Source organism: Pangasianodon hypophthalmus, chromosome 28, assembly GCF_027358585.1.
Source record: "Pangasianodon hypophthalmus isolate fPanHyp1 chromosome 28, fPanHyp1.pri, whole genome shotgun sequence".
NCBI classification, from domain to species: Eukaryota; Metazoa; Chordata; class Actinopteri; order Siluriformes; family Pangasiidae; genus Pangasianodon; species Pangasianodon hypophthalmus.
This window is the reverse complement of record NC_069737.1, coordinates 7,588,119-7,610,369: the sequence shown is the minus strand read 5'-3', so window position 1 is coordinate 7,610,369 and position 22,251 is coordinate 7,588,119. Positions and strand designations below refer to the sequence as shown.

The 22,251-nt window shown below is 38.7% G+C and overlaps 1 protein-coding gene across 2 annotated transcripts in view; it reads right to left on the bottom strand.

Moving 5' to 3' along the window:
* The window catches only part of casq1b (calsequestrin 1b), a 32,565-nt gene extending 10,642 nt beyond the window's left edge, over nucleotides 1-21,923 (bottom strand). Inside the window, exons 1-3 of one of the 2 annotated variants that reach the window (XM_053230881.1) lie at nucleotides 21,532-21,923; nucleotides 2,368-2,400; nucleotides 64-157 (exon numbers count right to left, since the gene is read on the bottom strand). In XM_053230881.1, the coding sequence (XP_053086856.1) occupies nucleotides 64-157; nucleotides 2,368-2,400; nucleotides 21,532-21,768 (364 nt within the window). In that variant the 5' untranslated portion in view covers nucleotides 21,769-21,923. The remainder of the gene's footprint in view (nucleotides 1-63; nucleotides 158-2,367; nucleotides 2,401-21,531) is intronic. The other variant, XM_026943225.3, reaches the window with a different exon arrangement.
* Nucleotides 21,924-22,251: the final 328 nt, after the last annotated feature.

Sequence of the window (22,251 nt, the reverse complement as noted above, 5' to 3'; positions counted from 1 at the left end):
GTACTTAAATGGGTAATAGTATAATTGTGTTGGGGATAAGTGGATCTGGTAGGAGCACATTACCCAACTTCTTGGCAACAGCAACATTCTTCTTCGCATCTACCAGCCCAAATCCAATATCCTCATCATTGAAGTCATCAAGCACCTGGGCGGCAAGCTGCACAAAAACAGAGAGTTAATGTAGAATTGACACATGGGTAGACACACACACACACACACACACACACACACACACACACACTTACAAAGAGAGAAACAGAACACTAACAACTCATATGCAGAACCTGTTTTACAGGAGAGACATCTTATTACTGAGCTACTCAAGATTGTGTTCATGTGCATTTCTGAATGTTTCTCCTGAAATATTTCACGGCAGAAAGTATAATGCTTGGTTTTTTCAACCTTTAATATCAAGGGCCTTTAGAGCAAACAGCATTTTTTACATGATGCCTATACACACAGCCCAATCATAGCATTTTGGGATGACCACACATGCCCCATGGTCACTGTAAAGACAGCAGCACACCCAACACCACCTATATGTAATGACATGCTGCCTTCCTAAAAACCAGAGTGACACCATGCCATAATAAACTCAACACTAAGACCAAGGCAGTGCGTTTTCAATTATTACTCCGATGTAGGACGCATCGAGGCAAATACTGTCTGCCTGCACTGTGAAATTAGAGCCATTAATGGACAGCTGCTCTGACCAATACCAGAGCCTCTGGGGCAAGGCTTGTTTGAAGGTGTTGAAGGCTAGAGACATGGAGACAGGTGGACAAGGGATAATGTGTAGCTTGTGGAAAGTACACACATATAGGCATGTATGTATGATACAAACAAACATATCATCTGGACTGAACATGCTGCACAGCAATAGATTTATTACTAACCCTCTTTTTTTGCCTCAGCAACCTTTGTCCTGTTTTTTTTTCCTCATATTACAGAAGCTTTTATTCATTTAATACCTATTTTGTCTTGTTTTTCAATGCAACTCAGTCCCCTGAAGACACACGTCAATGTTCATTGCATACAGAATTTATTTCATAGCAGCGTTTTCCTGTGTGATGTTGTCATCTACTCACTTCAGCCAAAGAAACCACAGCATCACGAGGACTCCCAGCTTAAATTCATCATATAAAAAACAAATCTGATCTTGTCTCCCTTCTCGGTTTAAATTTGTAACATATTTGCATCTCTCAGTTCAAATAAAAAGTTATGAAGGTTAGGGTTAGGAGTGGGGTTAGTGGTCGATTTGTATGAAATCCTACAAATTTGCTCTTGCTCATTTGAATTCTTGGACAGTTCATGAGAGGTCAGACAATTTAAGATTTTAAGCAAGGAATAAAACCTGACGGGATGTGCTGCTATAGAAAAATAATCAATGATGAAGTCACCCTTTGGGGTCTCCCTATTATTTTGGGGTCGCCCTATTATTTTCCAATAACAGCATGGCCCAAAGTGTTTTATTCCTCTTATACCACAGCAATTTGCCAATATTTACAATTTTTTGTTCATTAAAGAATGGGAAGTTGTACATTTTAACGTTAAGTTTGTAGTTATGCTTAATGTTGTGGAATGTCTGACAAACAAGTTAGTTCCTGCTATACAGCCTCTATTTGAAGTTCATAAGACAAACAGTCACATCTAAAAATGTAAAGTAATATAGTAGTTTTATCTCTGACTGTTACAATGCACTGACACTGGAGACTCCTTCCAGAAATATGCTAAAATTACCTCACTATATCAACAATTACCCACATTTTTAATCCATTTATGTGGAGCATCTGACATACAATTCCCTGTGTAAGTCATTACTATAAAAACGAAAACTTATTAGAATTAACACATTAATATAATCCTGTGTTTTTCCTTGCAGCCAGAATTACTGAGAATTGAGAATTCTACAGCTCTGTGGTATAATACAAATTTAATTGCTACCAATATATCCATCTCAAACTAGTGGTAATGGGCCAATAGAAGTTGAAATGCATAAATGTGTAAATTAATAGATGGATGGATTGATGGATGGAGGGAGGGATGGATGGATGGATTTATTGGTTAACAATGACATATTTTGGCTTCTTTTTTTATGATGTTCCAGAAGCCACATTCAAAAAATCTACAATAGCATCACTCTCCGTTTCTTTCCATATTTCACAACTACATAATGCATCAGAAAATACCTGAACAGATGAAAGTAGTCCGAATAAAGCATTCCTAGACAGAAAGGAAGGATGCCATTCAGATTTTTTTTCTCAGATCAGGATTTAGTGTTTGGCCAGGCTTTAAGAAAATTAATTTAAAAAATCAGAGAAATTTGGAAAAAAGGAAAAGGAGAACAGGATGAGGGCCTGGACATACCTGGTAGGTGAGGGCGGCGGGGCTTGTTAGCAACTGCAGAGAGAAGTTAGGGGACTCTTTAGAGTAGGACAACCAACAAAACAGTCATTTAACGCCAAAGAACAGACAGGCGCAGTCAGCATAACACAGAATTATTCAATTCAGGACACCGCAGCTCAAGGTAACCAAGTGAACTGAGACAGCGAACATGGCCCACAACGCAGCCAAGAACAAGCAGGATTGTTGAAGCAAAAATGCACACTGTAGTTACTTTGACAAGGCTATGCAAGTACAGTATATGCAGCCCACATCCATGAGCCTTTGCATTCAATTTAGTTACAAAATGAATTAATATGACCAGATACACAGTGAGACAAATCATTCCACATATAAAATGTTTTCCACAGCTTGGCACAGCACACGTGTCAATGAGACCAGTAACAAGGAGGGTACATGCAGGATTTATGGCAAATTTTAGCAACAGCAGCAAAGTGATTTCATTTCTTCTAAACTCTTCCGCTGAAATGTGTCCTTAAAACTAATATGTATGCAACAACAATCTACGCACAAAATAATAGCGCGCATATTTGCATAATTGTGGCTCGCTAGCTACAATATAGTTTCATGTTTAGGAAAGTATCTGGCATTGATTTCTCACTGTGAATTGAGTGGAAATTATAGTGCCGTAAGCATGACAGACGCATGGTTTACTCGATCCATCTAAACAAGAATATTACATTTACTCACCACTAACTTCTTTAATAAAAGAAAAGGAAAAAAAAACTCTGGAATACCTTTTTTCAATCCACTGACTATATCTTGCTCCAAAAAGCTGGTGCATGTTTGTACACATACACAGAATTGCAGCTAGGCATCAGATTATGATTAACTTTAAGATTATAAAAGATGGCCTGAAATGATTATAGCTCTGTTCACAGTGTGTCTGAGGCTAAGACTAGTGATAAAATAAGTGTAATTGAGTTAAGCTTCACTGAACATTTACCGTGGAAAGTTTCCATGTGAACACATACCATAATACAGCATTTAAAAAAATGGCTTTTTTGCACAGTACTGTATTTTCATTAGATAATGCTTCATTGGAAATAATTGCAATTCATACTGAATATAAAAAAATTAGCAGCCCTATAAAGCATGATTTAAGGAATGTAGTTATTTATTTTAGTTATGTAGTTAATTATTATTTATGCTGCTCAGACTTTGATGCAACGCTTTTAAATTTTCATGACTTTACAGTCCAAATCAGGTAGTTTATGTATTTAAGTGTTGTGCATTTACATAGTTTCACATTACCACATTAACAAGATAAATTTGGTTATGAAAAATTAAAAATAGCACTTTCTTGAAGTTTGGTTCTAATCAGTTTTGAACAAACCAACTGGTTGTTGATTTGAAGTTAGATTTGGTTGGTTAGGGCACTAGAAAAAATGACGACAGATGAAATGACTCAGACATGAGCAACAGCCACCAGCATGCATTCAGCAAGCGACAGAGAAACACAGACCATCTGTTTTAGACACTGCCTACAAAGCGAGAAAACAGCACTTGTCTGTCTAAACGTTTAATAAGGGCAGTAAATTTTCTGTTCACTGTCTCCCAGAAAAAAAAGGAAATGAAATGAATGTCAAAAAGGAAATGAATGTAGCTCTGCCTGTGGATGAATGTGTGAGGATGACTCACTCATGACCCTTGCCTGATCTTCCTATAAAAAGGCCTCTTGACAGGTACAAATATTAAAATTAACATCATTTTAAATTGGAACGTCTCACTGAATGTTTTAGTGGAGGGGGAAAATGAAAACCCTAAAGGTCTGCTATAAAGGACATTTATTAAATGCTTGAAAGCATCCAAAAGGTCAGGGCTGTTTCAGATCTCAATGGTTTGAAGTGGACAGTTTTTATTTAGTGCTTTTCATGTGGACAATTCACGATACTTGGCCACTGTCATTGTGAGGGGTATGACTTAATTACATTTGAAATATTTACACCTTAAATTTATGTACTCAGGTAGGCCTTGATGTTATAGTTTCCTGTCACTGTTCTTAAAAAGCTGTAAGAGGTTATAAGAAGCTAGTAGCACTTATGATTGGCTTAACTACATAACAGTGCACCTGTTTGCATGTGTGTATACATTTAGGTTAGTGCTTATATGTCTAGATATCACAACTTATATGCGTATTAAAGTGAAAGGGGGAGGTTTAGTATCTGGTTATGCAGCCCATTCTCCATATTCAGCTTGGAAACCCACTGTTAGTGTTAGGTAGATGTATGATTCACACATGAACAAACAAGATCCACCATCCTCAACACTGCTTTGAGTTACACTTTTTTTTTTTTTTTTAATTATTATTATTTGTAGGACTGTGAGTACTAGCACCTCATGTTTAGTCATGGCTCTCCCTATTCTTCCTACAACTCATGTGTGCATGTTTCTGGTCCACTGGTGGAAGCTTTCTAACATGATGGAACCCTCCCACTAAAGCATGGCTCCTGAAGTGCAACCTATAGTCACGGGGGGTTCTGGGCCATCAGGCAAAGCGTCCATCCACTGATGGAGGCTCACTGGCCAAGGAAGTCCAAAATGAGTGATACCCCAGGCAGAGCATACCAGAAGAGCGGTGTCCGCCACTAAGTATTGAGGCTTTACTAAGTCTTCAGCGGAGCTAAGGGCTGGTGCAACGGCCACAGTGGTGCCAGAAGGTGGAGCGACGTCCACTGTAAACACCCTCCATGAAGCCAAAGGGGGGATCGATGCCCTCACTGAAGCCAGATGGGGGAGCAATGGTCTCCGTGAATTGAGGGGGGGAGCAACGTACAGTGTAAAGTGAGGGGCAGGAGAGATGTCCTCAGTGGAGCAGAGAACTGGAGTGCTGTCCTCAATGGAGTAGGGAGGCGGAGTGACGTCCTCAGCAGAGCTGGGAAGTGGAGTGATGACCTCGGCAGAGCCAGGAACTGGAGTGATGTCCTCAGCAGAGCCAGGCAGCATACAGACATCCTCAGCATAGCCATAGAGTGGAGTGATGTCCTTAGCAGAACCAAGAAGCCTGGTTACGTCCTCTGCAGAGCAGAGGGACAGAGAGACATCTTCTGCAGAGCTGCAAAGAAGAGCAATGACCTCTGCGGGGTAGGGAGGTGAGGAGACAACCTCTGCAGTGTCCTCCACAGGGTAGGGAGGAGCCATTGTCGTTGGGGAGTCATTCCAGGAGTCAGCGAATTCATAGTCGGATGCAAGTGCAAGGGGTTTATTTAAAAATGAAACGCAAACAAACAAAAACAATACAGAAACTAGGAGGCTAAACACGAGCTATGGATACAAAACAAACTATGCAAACGAGGCAAGCAACACACAGCAGGTAACATAGGACAAACACTAGACAAAGGAAAATACAAAAACCAGGATTAAATACAGTGCTCATTAGGTGCAATCAGAAACAGGTGTATATGATCAGTGGGGTCATATGATGTGCATATGGGGATGATGGGTAGTGTAGCTAACATGACACTCTGCATTGACTTTAACAGCCAAGTGCTTGGATTGTTTCCTGCCTTGCTTGTAAGTGTCTGTCAATGAATAAATATATAAATGTAAATATTTTCTTGTTTTGATTCCAGACATTTATCAAGCTTCCCTTACGGTACACATTTTCATCATGTTTTCTTAACCCCACCACCATCCAGTTACGCACATGACTCATCCGTCTCTGGCATCATCTCAGCTCCAGCTTGCTGCTGCCTCTCTATCTGACTCAAAGGACCATGTTTTATGATGGTAGCACTGCTATACATTGATTTATTCCTGATGTTTTACCATTCCTGTCTCTCAAAATGATATTGCAGCGATCAAGGACATGGGAAATTCTTGCCTTCACTTTACAGAATCTGACCTGAGAATTTTGCTCGAGGTCTGCAAACGATGATGTGAAAGTTCAGGAACTACTACTGTTAATAACATTTCCTTACAAATTAAATATAAAACCTCTGCACCATTAAATTAGTATTTTCATCCACCTATCAAGCATGTCAAATGTTCAGCTCTTGCATTTTAAACTGTTGTTTAACAATGAAACTGTTCAACTGAAAGCTGAGAGAACATTTTAAAAGCATTAACTAATAATCACTCTGAGTCATTACAGTACTATTGAAGATCTGAACCATCAATAGCATATGCCTGTTTTTTACAATTCATTTTTGCCTGCAATTGTGATCTATTATTACAGTTCTCACATGTATGTCCAACTGTATCCACCTCCTTGTGACAAAGAGCCTTTCTATTGAGATGGAAACAGCCAGTCACCGAGAACTGGATAGTCATCATGAATCTGAGCTTTGCAAAGCAGTCAAAGAGCAACTGCTCAGGGATCATCAGCAAGAACTTGTCCATCTCAGAGGAGATACTCCATTATGGAGGAGATATTGAAGCATCTTTAACAACTCATTATTTCAACAACACAGAGGATGGAGGTGATAAGATAGTGCACTTTGCCAAGGCACAAATCAAGCTACTGATTAGATCTTAAGTTTCTGCACCATTGCAACCTGAAGTGAATGGAATAAGCCCACTGTCTGTGCCCTTTAAGAACCTTCAGGTTGATGTTCAAAGAAAACTGTTAGGTCTCCATCAAATCAGATAACCTGCTTAGTTAGTAGATGCATCAGATACAGAGAATAACCAATGCAGTTGGGCTCATCACAGTCGCACCCTAAGAAATGATAAACAAGGAAAAGACTGAGTATTTGCACTTATTGGCTGGTCATTTCCTAGAGAATGACGTAAACGGTCCTCTTTCTAGGATTTCAATAATAAACACACTGGAGTAAGCTCTTCTCCATTTTCACTCTCTAGGTGATAAATTCATTGATCATCACAATGGTCATTTTGATTTCTCTCCATTCTATACTCAGATACAGTGCAGAGTTTCATAGCTCCAGAGCTAGCGAACGTGCTGCAAACATCCATCCATCCATTGCACTTCTCCACAGATGTTTATACATTGGAGAGGACTCCATAACCAATTCCACAGACAGTGAAAAGTGCCACCCACCATTCATCCTCATTCATTCCCCAACATATCAAATCATCCTTGGTTTACCCTAGTTGCAATAGCACAATCCCACTATAGATTGGGAGCACAAAGCCATTGTTTCTTGGGCCAAGTCCTGCAGAGGAAGATGCCTACGCATACCAATCAGCATTCCATGTTCCTCCATTCTATTGAAAGTCCAGATTCCTCCCATGAAATTGTTGTATTACACAACTCAGTGAAGTATTCAGGAAAACTGAGCCACTGAAGTCCTGCCACATCAGTCTGGGAATTGCGCATTTGCATTTTTAGAGGGTACTACTCCACCCAGAAATCAAAGAGATGGATGACTTGCAACAAGGTTTCATCCATTCACCTACATCTCCAGCATCAGCAGGGATTTTCTTCATGATGATGAAGCAGGGTGGCATTTGTCCACAGTCAAATACACTCCTGAGCAAAAAACAAAAATTAGGCCAAGCCCAAAATAGCAAACTATTAAGCTTTTAATGGTCTTAACAACAAATGATTGGTCAGAAAAATTGCAAGAATTAAATTAATTAATTGTTTACTTTTGCTGCAGTGAACTGTTTGGGGAAAAGCTAGAAACAGGGAAATTCACTTATATAGTCTTCTTGTATGTAAAGGTAAAATTAAAAGTTTAAAATTCAAACTAACATGTATGGGTGTACAAAATTTTCCAAAAATATCTTCTGGAATGTTTTTTTTTTTTTCCCTTAAAAGATTAATCATTATCTGCCACACCTAATGCAGGGCATCAAGGGCCTCATAACAAGCTCATAAATGCAACCAGGATTGATAGAGCAGAGAAAGATCTACAGTATTTGTTTAATTCTTGCTAATTTCCTGACCAATGATTTGTTGCTAATACCATTAAAGCTTAATATTTTGCCATTTTAGGCTTGGCCCATTTTTTGCCCAGGAATGTAAAGATATACCATTCCTTTAGTCCCCTTGGCCATCAAACATCTCTGAACCTCGATCTGTGAAGTGCTTGGGGAGGTTGATGAATAGGAGATGTGCTTTTCCAACTCCATGGAACACTATGAATACTTGATGTCATAGGGTTTGGTTAATGCTCCTCCATGTCCCAGGCATAAATCATGTTTTCTGTGACTTGTAACAAACAGGTAATAGTGTACATAGATATACTAGATAGATTTCCTGCTACCTTGTCAGAACATATTCAGCATGTTTGTAAGGTGCTGAAAGGATTGGTTGAGAACCAGTAAGGAATCTATCTATTCTTGTTTAATGAATTTTCACCCACTATTCCTTGCTGGATGCTTTTATTTCTGAGATATTCTCCAGACATTTGAATCATTGTCATTGTAGAATCTCTTTTCAGCTTCAGTTTCTTGACTGACTGTGTTGCATTTGCTCCAGAATTTGCTAATAGTTCTTCCGCCTATCCATGCAATGTTTCCTGCATGACTGGCTGCCACACAAGCCCAAAGCATAATACTTCCACCCATAACAGTTGACAAAGTTTTATTTTCATCAAATGTTGCTTCCTTTTTCCACAAACATACTTTTGCTTATTTTGGCCAAAAAGTTCAATTTTTACTTCATTAGTCCACAGTACTTGTTTCGAAAATGCTTTCTGGCTTGTGCAGATATTGTTTTGCATACATCAGACATTCTCTTTTGTTCCATCTGATGACTCTTCCATGCAGATCATGTTTGTGCAAGCAACACCGCACAGTAGAATGGTGCACTGTTGATACACTCATGTATCAGCTAAACTTCCTGCAGGTCCCTAGTGTCATTTGGGGATTTTGCTTGCCTTTCTGGCCAGCATTTTGCAGTTCTATCTGAGAGTTTTTCTTGGCCTTCCAGCTCTTGCCTTGACATCCACAGTTACTTCATCAAATGTTGCTTCCTTTTTTGCCATTATTAATGACATTTTGGACAGTGGAAATTGTGAGCAAGAAGCACATTGATATCTTAATCGCCATCCTCTGCTTTGTAGACATCAATGTGGCTTAATTTTTAGATTCTTAGACAGCAGCTCAGAGAAACCCATGGTTGTTGGTTGTTAGCACAAGGTTTAAAGAGTTTAAATAATCCCTGCTTATTAAGTGAGTCATTAAGTTCTGACACTTCAGGATGGACTGGAAGGGTTTTTAAACCTTTGCACATGTCATAATTACTATTATATCAGACATTCACTTTTATTATTATTTTTTATGTTCATTAAATATAAACTGCAAATATAAATTGCATTAATATACACTCCTGGGCAAAACAAAAATGAGCCAAGCCCAAAATAGCAAAATATTAAGATTTTAATGGTATTAACAACAAATCACTGGTCAGGAAATTAGCAAGAATTAAACCAATACAGCAGATCTCTCCCTGCTCTATCAATCCTGGTTCCATTTATGAGCTTGTTATCAGGCCCTTGATGGGCTGCATCAGGTGTGGCAGATAACCAAATAATGACTAATGACAAATAATGACAAATAATCTTTTAAGGAAAAAAAAACATTCCAGAAGATATTTTTGGAAAATTTTGTACACCCAGACATGTGTTAGTTTGAATTTTACATCAAACATTTTAATCATTATCATGATTTTACCTTTGCAAAAGTTTTGCCATTTTGGGCTTGGCCCATTTTTTTGCCTAGGAGTGTATGCAGCAGTTGTGTTTACTTCTTTTTACTTCAAAACCCAATAAATTATGTAATTGGCCAGGGGTGCCTAAACATTTGCATAAAATTGTATATCAGTGTAAGCGTTGCCCAATACAAAATTGCCATTTGAGCATGTTTTCCAACAAGTTTACTAGAAGACATTGTTACTGATTGTCATCAGTAGCTGGGGATATTTTTGAGGAGTCACTGCCATAGCTACCAAGCCACCAAATGGGTTCTTTTCATGGGATGAATATGCCCAGAATTCTCTGTGTCACTCATCTACTGGTCTAATGCTATTTCAGTGTGTTCTAGGTTACCAACCATCATTGTTACCATGGAATCTGACCCAATCAGAGGCTCCTGCTGTGGATGAGTGGTTCCAACAAGCAGTATGAGAGAGAGCTCACACTCACCTCCAATATACTTTTGACTTTCTGTCATTAAAGTGCTCACAATTGTATCCAATTTCTACTGCCTCTTCAGGACAGCATAAGCTATGCTGGGACCCAACAACTCTATTCCTGCCCTCACCAAGGTATTTAGGTGAATTTATGGGTTATGGCATAATAATATTGTATTAAAATTTAACCTGATGTATTTTGCTCATTATCTTTTGCAAAGGGTATACTACAACAACCAAAAATATAAAAGGTGCTTTATCCACTTGACCATTCATCTGTATTCCAAATTATGTATTTAAAATTAAAGTCATGTTGCTTGATGCATCCCAGAAGTAACTGAGTGTTTCTATAAAACTAAAAACAAATTAGTTAATAAAACATCTTCGAAATTTAATTTTCTTCTAACAGGGAAATGTGAGTCAGTCTGGCTGCACTGATGCTTCCAGTGATACTGAATAAGCTTGCTTTTATATCTGGCTATGAGCAGAAATAAAGAGAGCTGCATACTTTACAGCTTCATACATCTGAAACACCATCATTATCAGCAACAATTTCCTTTACATTAGCACTGCGTAATTCCATTTTAGCAGCAATAACCCCTGTTCCTTAAATACAAAAACATGATTGTGTATATTTACATATTTACGCCACAAGAAAAAATTCACTTAATGGTTAATCACACTGGTTTCATAACAGTAAGGGTAATCACAAGGTATATGATTATAATGCTAATTAACACTATATAAAATTTCTACCCAGTAGTGTATGGCATGGACTTACAGTTTATGATTTGGACACATAGTAGTAATATTACAAAGTTAGGCTGTAATAATATTATGATTTTTAGATTTTAAGATACAAGGCCTATATATGACTGCAGTTATCATGCAGCACTATGGACACTCAGGCTTTTGACAGTAGGACATCATGTCCTTGAAAGCATACTTGAGTCCACTGCTGCTATCATAGATGGTGTGTCATAGATGGTGGGAGAGACCAGGGGAGTGGAGAAGCCTGGATAATGACTTTGGGCTGTGCACTCATATATATGGTCATTGATGACGCACATTTGATGTGAACAGGACAAAATAATGTACTGAGCCACAGCAGTCTAGCTGATTAAAGAACATTGTTGTCTGCTGTTTGGTTCCCTGTCAGCTTAATTTCAGGAAACACATATCTATTTTATTTTATGAAATATGAGACAAAGAATTATTTCATCTCCTTTAGTAACAGGTAGGTGAATCTGTGACTTTTTTATGAGTGATTACATTTTCTTCTTACAATTAAACAATGAAATAATTAATGAATGAGTTTGTTGGGAAAAGCAAATTTACACAAATGGCCAAACATAGCGTAGATATTTTTATAACTGAAAAAAAAAAAAAACCATGAGGAAATGTGCATTAGATCTGCATACCTTTAACCAGGCATGCTTAGATTTGCACTTTGTCCCAAACTAATATCTATTTCTAATAAATCTCAGGTGTTCTCAGAAAAGGTTAACAAATATTATGTTTGTAATTAGTGAGGGGAAAGAAATAGGATGTTGGCCTAACTGTAGACCTAATGCATGATCATGCACACTGCACTCAAATGCTGAGCTCAGGTGTGTATCTGATGCAGAGTGTGTGCATTCCCATCCGAGATCAAGGCTCAGGCTCTCATCACAGCTGGGACCAAGTGAGCACTGGCTGAATGAGGAACAAGGTGGGAGTCAAGAGTCTTTTAGAGCATTGAATGGCTATGTGAAATCGGTCCCATAATAACAATAATAATAATAATAATAATAATAATAATAATAATAATAAAAAACTACAGCACAAACACAGATGGCTAGAATTTTGCTACATTATTTTTTTAAACATGACACATAGGTTTAAAGAAACTATATGCTCTTACTTTGTCATTATAGCTTCTTTGCTACTGATTGTTCCATTGTTTGAAATTGACCTTCAGCAGGAAACCCAAAATGATAGCTACTTCATGATACATTTGCTCCTCTCACATTTCCATGAAATTTTTTAACATGGCTAAGAGATATTAATATGTACATCCATATTACTAGCAGCAGGCTAGGTATTAATCATCGCACACCTTGCCATTTTGAGTTGACTCAGTTTTTTTGATGGTAAAGGTGTATTCCATTCCATCATGTCATCTGTGATTTTGTTTTCCACTCACTCTTCTCATAGAGCAGTGGAGGGTTCATATTATAAAATGAAGTGGTTGCTTATGTAATAAACAGCACACACACACACACACACACACACACACACACACTTCTTTGTTGTTTCAAGGTGACCATCGCATTTGATCATGTCAGATTATGGTTTCAACCCCATGTGAACTATAAATTACAAGCAGTTTGAAGAATTTGCTAGTATTTTTTTTTCTGTACTGTTTCTGATTACATAATGGAATCTCTATGTTAAACAAATCCCAAGGGGTTTTCTAGTGGGGAAAATTCTAGCGCAATGATAAATACCACACACACACACACTTCACTGGTAAATCAATTTTCATGGTAATCAGGAAATATCTGACAGACAACAAAAACTGGCATAATTGTTTCTCTAAAGCTTATAAATGTACAGCCTATTTTCATTTATCAAACAATCTCCCCATCTTGTAAAAGAGAAAGAGCTACTAAAAAATTGAGTCCTCAAAATCAGAATTTATTCATTTTTTTTTATTATATCACAGCCCTGGTGAATTCTGGAGTCTAATTGGACAGAAGATGTAAATAAATGTTCTATAACTTTTCCATTTTTCTGTCATTTAACTTCATTAGTAAGAAAAAAAAACCTGAAGGAATGACTGTAGCTGCTATAGCATAAGTGATAACAGGAACTAACTTGTCTCACAGATATTCTACAACATTAAATGTTAAATTAAATGGCTACAAATTCTGATGTGTTATTCATTACTAGATTTATACAGTGTAATCTGTGGCAAACTGCTGTGTCATAAGATGAATAAAACACTTCGTGACATGCTTTTACTGGAAAATAATCAGCTTTGTGGTGGTAACAGTAACTCCACTTCACACTGTGACCCCTCTCCACTCCCATATCACACCCTCACCCTATCTTTGATTATTTTCCTTTAACATAACAGCATGTTGTGCTGATTCTTTACTCAGACAATGAATATTTCACTTACAAGAAATTTTCCTTGGCTGTGAAATCATAGCAAGACCCAGGCTAACAGAAACAGCCAGCTTAGTCCCAATACTGGTATATAACATGTGCTGGCATAGGATTAAAAAGACTATGGGCTTTGCTAAAGACATAATTGTCCACAGTAGAAGGTACACAGTGGAGGAATGTCAGGGGTTTTGGAAAGGTGGTAATAGAGGCTAAAATTAGTGGCTAACAGACAGTCACCAGGCTATGTCCAGCAGGAGCTATTCTGGCATGTAGAAGTATTTTGGCAGCTCTTGAAACCTGCTGACATCCACAACAAGTCACAATTTCTCCTCAACAAGCACTGCAGAATTATGGGAGGAAAAGCACATTCATCACCACACTAAATCCTATGAATGTTTATGATTTTAAAGCATAGGCTTGGACAATTGTTAGCCAGTCTTCCTTGTCAAATGTTCTCTAGATGTGTTAGGTGACTTTCCACAGGGTCACTAGGTTTAATGTTTTAATGCAGCAGCAGGAGTATCAAACTCAGGTCCTGGAGTTTAGCCATAACCCTGAGATTTGTGTGTTCCCTCTTTTTAAAGCCTTGGTAATTAGCTAATGAGTAAATCAGGTGTGCTAAATAGGGTAGATAAATTCTGTGCAATGCTATGTGCCTCTCTGGGGGTCTGACACCACTGTACTTATGTATTAAATTATATGAGTCTACATAATACATCTGCATGATCTATTTCTCAAGGAGGTTCCATAATTGCACCTTCTATTCATGCTGAATTATTTATTATCAATGATTAACATTACTTTCCTCTGAGGAACAACATTAACTGATAGATACAGGGGTTGGCTCTGAATCTTTTTATGGTACCACATAATTCTCTGGAAGCTAAAATTAGCTGTTAACATGCCTTGTGGCATAAATAAATTGTATGATTCTAGCAGCTGACTTTTTTTTCTCCACAAGGTTGTAGCTATATACAGTATGCACCCAAACCCTTTCTAGCTTTTACACTGTGCCAATCACTTGCTTGTCCTCCTGCTCAGCCAATTAGAAACTTCACTCATTGTACAGTATGTTTGTAGTTTTCATATAAATCTGGGAATTTGTTATTCTTTCTCATCAAATATCTCCTTTCTGTACAAACCTTAAGTACAGAGACAGCCAACGGGCACACTAAAACAGTCAGGAAGTGGTCTGCAGAAATAAACAATGTACTAAGGGACTGTTTTTGAATGGAGTGTACTCTGTGAGTACCATGTTGAGGACAACACAACAACTGTATCACAGATTATATCAACTTCTGTTGGTATACTGCAGTGGACTTCTGATGGATACTGCAGTACCATCTAAGACTGTATACTGCTACCAGAATAATCAACCTTAAGGTAGGTGACAAAGGGGAAGTGAAGTGTGTGCAATGGGAGCTGAAGGTTAAAATCAGAGAAATTAAAAAGGCCTATAGAAGGAAATTGGAGGGCAATCTGAAAAGGGGCATGGTCAAAGAGGTTTGGAAGTGGATGAGGAAAATCTCAGGTTACAAATTGCAATGTGACCAACAAACAGAGTAGAATTTGGGAAGGCAAATATGGCCCCCCTTTCACCCATTATCTTCCAGGGAACCTCTGCTACACACCCCCTCAACTGGCCTACAGCTGCCACCTATCCACCCACCCCCAGGGCAGTCCCTCAGTACTACTCCACTGGTCCATCAACATCACCACCAGCACACAGCGATGAGAACCCTCCACTGCTCCCCCCTCTGCTCCTTCCCCCAGTATGGTCATCACAAGTGTCCAGATGAGGAGACAGCCGAGGAGACACACAGAGAAGGTAGCAGGGCCTGATGGTGTCAGCTCTAATGTGCTGAAGACCTGCCCAGACCAGTTATGCAGAGCGCTACAGAACATGTACAACCTGAGTCTAAGACCAGAAAGGGTCTTGAGGCTGTGTAACATCCTGCGTGGTACCTGTGTCTAAGAAAAAGAATCCAAAGGATCACAACAATGGACTCCCTACAATTGGCCACATGTGGGGGTGGAGGATGCTGGAATTTTCCTGCTACACAGAGCTTTCTCCCACTTGGAGAACACCGAAAGTACTGTGAGAATCATGTTCTTTGACTTTTCAAGTTTGTTTAACACCATTCACCCCACACTTCTGAGGGACAAGCTGAGTGCTGCACAGGTGGACATTGCTCAGGTACAATGGATCATGGACTTCCCAACTTGCACACCTCAACATGTATGGCTACAGAACTGTTTCTCAGAACAGATTATTTGCAGCACAGGTGCTCCACTTGTTCTGGCTCCATTCATCTTCACTTTTTCACCACAGATTTCAGGTACAACTCTTAGACATGCCATCTACAAAGGTCCTCATATGACATGGCTGTGGTGGGACATATTAAAGAGGGGAGAGAGGAGGAATACAGGAGTGTGATCAACAGCTGTGTGGAATGGTGTCAGGAGTGGTTCATTTTTAGCTGAAAGCAAGAAAAACAAAAACAAAAAAATATTGTGGTGGACTTCTGCAGGATGAAATTATCTCCAGCACCAGTCGCCATACAGGGTGAGGATATTGAAATGCTACAGACCTACAAATACCTGGGTACACACCTGGCTGGAATGCTGGGATAGTTGGGGGAAAGACAGTCAGTCTTTTCAGAAAGGGGCAGAGCCAACTCTAGTCTCTGAGGAGTCTGTGGTCCTTTGGTGTACGTGGCAATCTACTACATGCTTTTATGAGTCTGTGGTGCCAAGTATCATCTTATATGTAGCTGTGTGCTGGGGTATCAGCTTAAATGGTAAAGACACGAACAGAGTTATCTGGAAGGGGGGCTCAGTCTGGACTCACAGTGTAGATGGTGGTTGAGATGAGAATGCTGACCAAACTCTCAGTCATCAGAAATGAACTCACCCAACCACTCCGTGCTGAAATTATTGCTCTAACCAGCAGGTTCCTTTTGCGTTAGTGCAGAAGTGAACACTTTCACAGGTGCTTCCTCCCAGCAGCTATCAGACTGCACAACTCTCATCATCTTGTTAGCTTCTTACCAGCACAGACTTCTGCACTTTTCTTAGTCCAAGTCTACACAACAACATTTTATTTCATGCTATTATATCTTATCATAATCTACCTCATCTTGCATATACAGCTATAGTTATATAGACAGCAGTTGAGGATTAAGGGCATTGCTCAATGGCCCAGCAGGGGCAGCACTGGGATTTGAATACACAACCTTCTGACCATTAGGCCAATATTTTACTGGCTGAGCTACCTTTGCCCTCCACTTTTGGGCAGGCATATTTTGGTGGTGCTGAGATTTGAACTCACAACCTTCTGCACAGTAGTCCAACATTTTAATCTAACATTTTAGTCCAACTGAGCTATCACTGCCCTCCCATTTTTGCACCATTCTATGTAAACTCTAGAGACTGTTGCATGTGAAATTCCCAGGAGAACAGCAGTTTTTGAAATACTCAAACCAGCCCAGCTGGCACCAACATCCATGCCACGATCAAAGCCACAGAGATCACACTTTTTCTTCATTCTGATGTTTGATGTGAACATTAACTGAAGCTCTTGACCTGTATCTGCAGGATTCTTTGCATTGTGCTGCTGCCGTGATTGGCTGATTAGAAAACTGCATGAACGTGTAAGCATACAGGTGCTCCTAAAAAGTACATACACATACATACACACACACACACACACACACACACACACACACACACACACACACACACACACACACACAGAGTGTAGTAGTACTTCCTGGTTTTGAATCTAACTGTTTTTACCATGTTATGAATATGGATTATCATAGTTTGTTGCTATTTGTATGTGTTCTGATCCCTGCATTGGACTTTGAAAAGGATTCTTGGATCCTTTGGAAGGGACATTGCATATATTTTCATTTGTAACATTCCACAGATTATGATTATCTTTTCTGATGTTTTTATAGTATTGCCAATTTTAAGATTAGCTTAGATACACGTTATTCAAGCCATTTTTAATAAGTGGTTAAATAAACATCCTTTTTTTCTAATTGTTTGATCTCTGTGTTCTGCTGCCTCATGGCATCTAATAAAAGTCTGCCAGAAAATGAAGTCTCTGGTGCCTTGTAGAGAGAGAACATTAGCATAGAGCTACCATATAATCATGTTGTGGTTACCATGACAGGTCTGCAATAGCTTAAGGGACTTCCTTTATGGGACTTCTTTACACAAGTAATGAGAAGGCAAATCAAATAGATTAGACAATAAAACCTGAGACTGGCTGTAACTCCAGCAATGAGAGGCAGCAAACACACTGATGATGGCTTGTGGAGGTTGGTTTGAATGTTGCTGTTTTACTTTGGGCTGTAGTTTAATTCTGGTAATATAACATGAAACTAGTAAAGCTTCTTGTTGGCTGAGTAGAAAGTCTGGTAAGAGTTCAAATGAATAAAGTCTAATCAGAGAAACTGATTTCCACACTTATAGAACTATTTAGGTAATGCTAGGTTAATTACAGGACATTTTATTTTTCAATTTGAACAACAAATTATCTTAAGGTGTCAAATAGTTATGATAAAAGTAATGATGTAATGTGTAATGATAACTATGGGGTTCTGTTTGTTTGGAGGTCTGGGAAAACCCATCAGATTAATTAATATTGAGGTTTTTCTGCCAATAATATACACTGACATCTCTACTTTAAGAATAACACAAATATATTTTCCCAAAAGGATTTTTTACATAGGCTACTTTCTAACCTTGCCTTGATATCTTCCTGAAAAGATTATGTTTGGTAATAAAGCAGTTTAACAAATGCAGCAGAAAAATTCAGTCAGTTTGTCTAAAGATGTCTAAAACCTTCTAGTCAATTGTGCCTTTCTCATGCAATGAATATCATGCTTTAATTAAGTTTTTGGAAGGTTGCATGCCATAGTGAAAGGGACATAAGCCTAACAAATTCAGCCTGTTATCAGATATCGGCTGTCAAAATGAGAAGAGTGCTTATACACTCTGTACAGATGACAGTTTTAAAATGTTTAAATGATCTAATAAAAAGACATTAATAAAAATAAATTCAGTCAAATTCAGAATGGAACTGACTTTTATCTCAGGTGATGAGAATGAACTGAGGTGGATGATACTGATAATCAGAGTGAGAACTGATTTTGCATTGTAAACTTATAATTTTTTAAAATTTGGCAGAAAGGCTTCTATAAGCAGATTTGGTTATAAATAAAGATGTAGCTGAGGCATCTCACAACAAAAAAACAGAAAATATAAAAAAAATAAACATTGATATGTTACAATGTCAGGCTCTTAGGGTTCTACAGTACTGAACTAACATTGAGTTGTGTGGAAATGCGCTTCAAGATGCTGACACTTAACAGGGAGGTTCTGTAACCTTGGTCTAACATTGCTATCATTAGCAACTCCACATAGCATGCTCTAAGTTTCTCACATGTTTGACTTTCAGCTGAGGTGTAGGTATTCTGAAGACGTCAGCACGTATCACCATTTCGCTCGGTATTCAGGAGATAATGCCCTTGCCACTAGGCAGGAGACGAATGATTAAAGTGATTTGTGATGACTGTACGACATGAGGCATCTGTTGAGCACTTTGTAGTGCAACTACATTGACAGTTTTTGCTCAACAGTGTTTCAGCCATTCAGTTTCAGTGCTGAATGGAATTACAGTTAAAGCTTGGGTTATACAACCCAAAAACAACTTTGATCAATACACCAAGGCAAGATTTTAGCTGATATGCTTGTTGCAATACACATATAGATACATAGATAACTCCAAAGCCCAATGTTCACAAATTCCAGTTCTGTCAGAGTGGCTACTAGATGTCAGATAATCCATTAGATTAGCTGTTGTATCAATAATCTAATGCCAGTATTGGAGTTCTAAGATCACCTCAAACCAATCCTTGCTAACCATCTAACAATCTAACCATGCTAACAATGATCTTTGTGTTATGTTCTTTCTGACAATTTGGGATTAAATTGGCAAACCGCTTGCAAAAAAAATGAATTGCACTGTTGTATATACGTAGTTATGTAGTATATAGTATGTATGAGGGGTATTGAGCTAAAATTTGTAAAGGTCCAGCTACAATAAGTGTAAACATTCTTGCTTACAAAGGCCAGGAATGGTGCCAACAATTACTTTTTAATGCTCAATCATTAACAATTAGCTTAAGGCTAAAAATAAGTTTGAAGTGGTCATATATCTGCTTCACATTACCACCACTGACTAGGGCCATGGACTCTGAACAGATAAGACATCTAATTTGAAATCGATGCATTGAGATTGCAAACTCTTTTGTCCATTTATTAATTATCTTCAAACATTATATTTCTGAAGTTCATTTTTTTCAACATGTTGTCAGTTTGCTGGCCAGAGAAGATAAATCAAATGAAAACTCAGTGAAAGTCTGAGCACTCTATCCTTTCTGAGTCTCTGGTCTGATGAACACCCTTCAGCTAAATATTTTACATGCTTGTTTTTGGATAAGCGTCAAGAGAGTTCTGTTCCAGACACTGAGCTGGTTAATGTTTGGAAAACTGAAGTCACTGAACTTCAGCCAGGCTTTCATAAGTTTATCGACTCTGCTACAGTATTTTTTTTTTCAAAATACTTGGTCTTGGTCAGCTGAAATATTTTGCTGGGTTTGCATTCAGTTGATGACCCTTGATATATAGAATATAGTACAATCATTTTCTCAAACCTTTGTGAAGATCCATTCTACCAAAGAGAATTTAGAATGTGTTTTTGCCAACTCAAGGCTACTTAGCTTCTGTGCATATCTGTTTCAGTTGATGTGAAAGATGGAAATGGTAGCTTTTTGCAAAGCCATCAGTTTATAGACAGCAGGAGTGCTGTTGCTATGAGCCCAGAGCTCAAATTGGAAGTGAGTTAAATCAATAAGATCTAAAAACAACAAAATTGATTTGATTCAAAAAGGCAGACATAAATGCTGGTGATTTATGGCATCGATTCCTGCAGTAAGTGCAGGATGTTTGAGAGAGAAAGGGTTGGAATAAGACTGGGTGAGTTGCAACTCTTATCCTCCAAGTTTGGTCTCTGTACTGTTGTCCAGAGCAATTTGCTGAGGTTACCACAGCTAGCCTAGCCTGTAAGAGGACACTACTTCTGTCCAACTTTTCACTCAACTGTCATATTGCCTGGGAAAAAAAACATTCACTTTAGGTGACCTTACCTAGATTCACCATTCATATGTAGGTCTAGTTCGTATGACATTCAACTACTTGGTCTCAAAACAATCAAAACCCAGCAAATCAAGCTTATACCATGAACTTGCTGGTATACCATAAACTTGCTGGTTTGGTTAGAATAGAGCAACTTGAGGACAAACCAGCAAATTACATTCTTTCACTGACTGGAATGGACAGGCTCCAATTCATCCTTTAATATTCATTAAAACATTCACTGGAATATCGGACTTCATTTCTCTGTCATCACTAAACACATATCTTGCAAGTTAAGAGGCTTATTTGAGCGACAGACTATCTGGTTGAACTTAAAGGTTAGGCAGGACTTTCTGCTGACAGGCTAGCAATGAGAGCCATCACAAACTATACCAGATAGCCATCTGGTAAAGACACTACATACATAGACAAGTTCCTCTTAAAACCACTTGGATCTTATTTCAGCCTTGTCGGGGTATGGCATGGAAATGTGAAACGGAACACTGGATGGATTCCACTATTCCACCATATTGGTCATCAACTGTAACGTGAACTGCTAACATCTTGATCTCCTCTTTGCTGAAACATGATGCATTCTTGCCTTTTAAGGGCCAATCTAGTGAAACCTCGATATTTATTTTTGACTAAATATCCATCTGCTTAATTCTTTTAGTCGATTCTTTTTCCTTTCTTTCTACCAAATATAATGTAGCCTTTGAACACACCTCCAAAGCGAGCTCTTCCACTTCAAACTGCTTCTTGGCCATGTGGTTTTCCCCAACAGCTTTGTGATAGTAGATCACCATGACATCGTACTTCTTCATCACAGCCTTGTAGTTTTTGTTGGTCAGTATATGGACTCGATCCTTGCCATCATACTCAGGGATATCCAGGATCTTTACTCCCCAACACAGAATTCCACAGGTGAGGAGAACGACTCCAAGCCACAAGCCCCACTTCATGTTCCCGACACTTCAATCAGAACTAAAAATCAAAATAGTTTCCTTATTTTTTTCTTTATTTTTGCTTTGTTCCTAACGGCAGGTCACATAAACAGTTAGGAACAAGGTCCAGTCCGTGTGTCTGCCGCCCTGAAAAGAGCAGGACTGCTAATTCACACGTCCTTTTAAACACACACATACACACAAATCTTGCTGATGACTCTGGGAGGGGGTGAGGGTGAGGGGGTGGGTAGCATGGGGTAAATTTGTTGGAGTGAAGTTGGACCTGCATAGGCAACATGATAGAAGCAGTGGAAGAAGGTAGTAGCAGCATAAAATCAGACCAAGATGTGATTGGATAACTTAAACAGGGAAGGGGTGGGATAAGTCAGAGAAGGTGGGACCAAATCTGAGCACCTGTTTCAATCAGCAGAGGGGTAGTGGGGTAGTGAGATGGACACTGATATGGTCCCTCAAAGAGAGATAGGTACAGTTGAGCCAGAG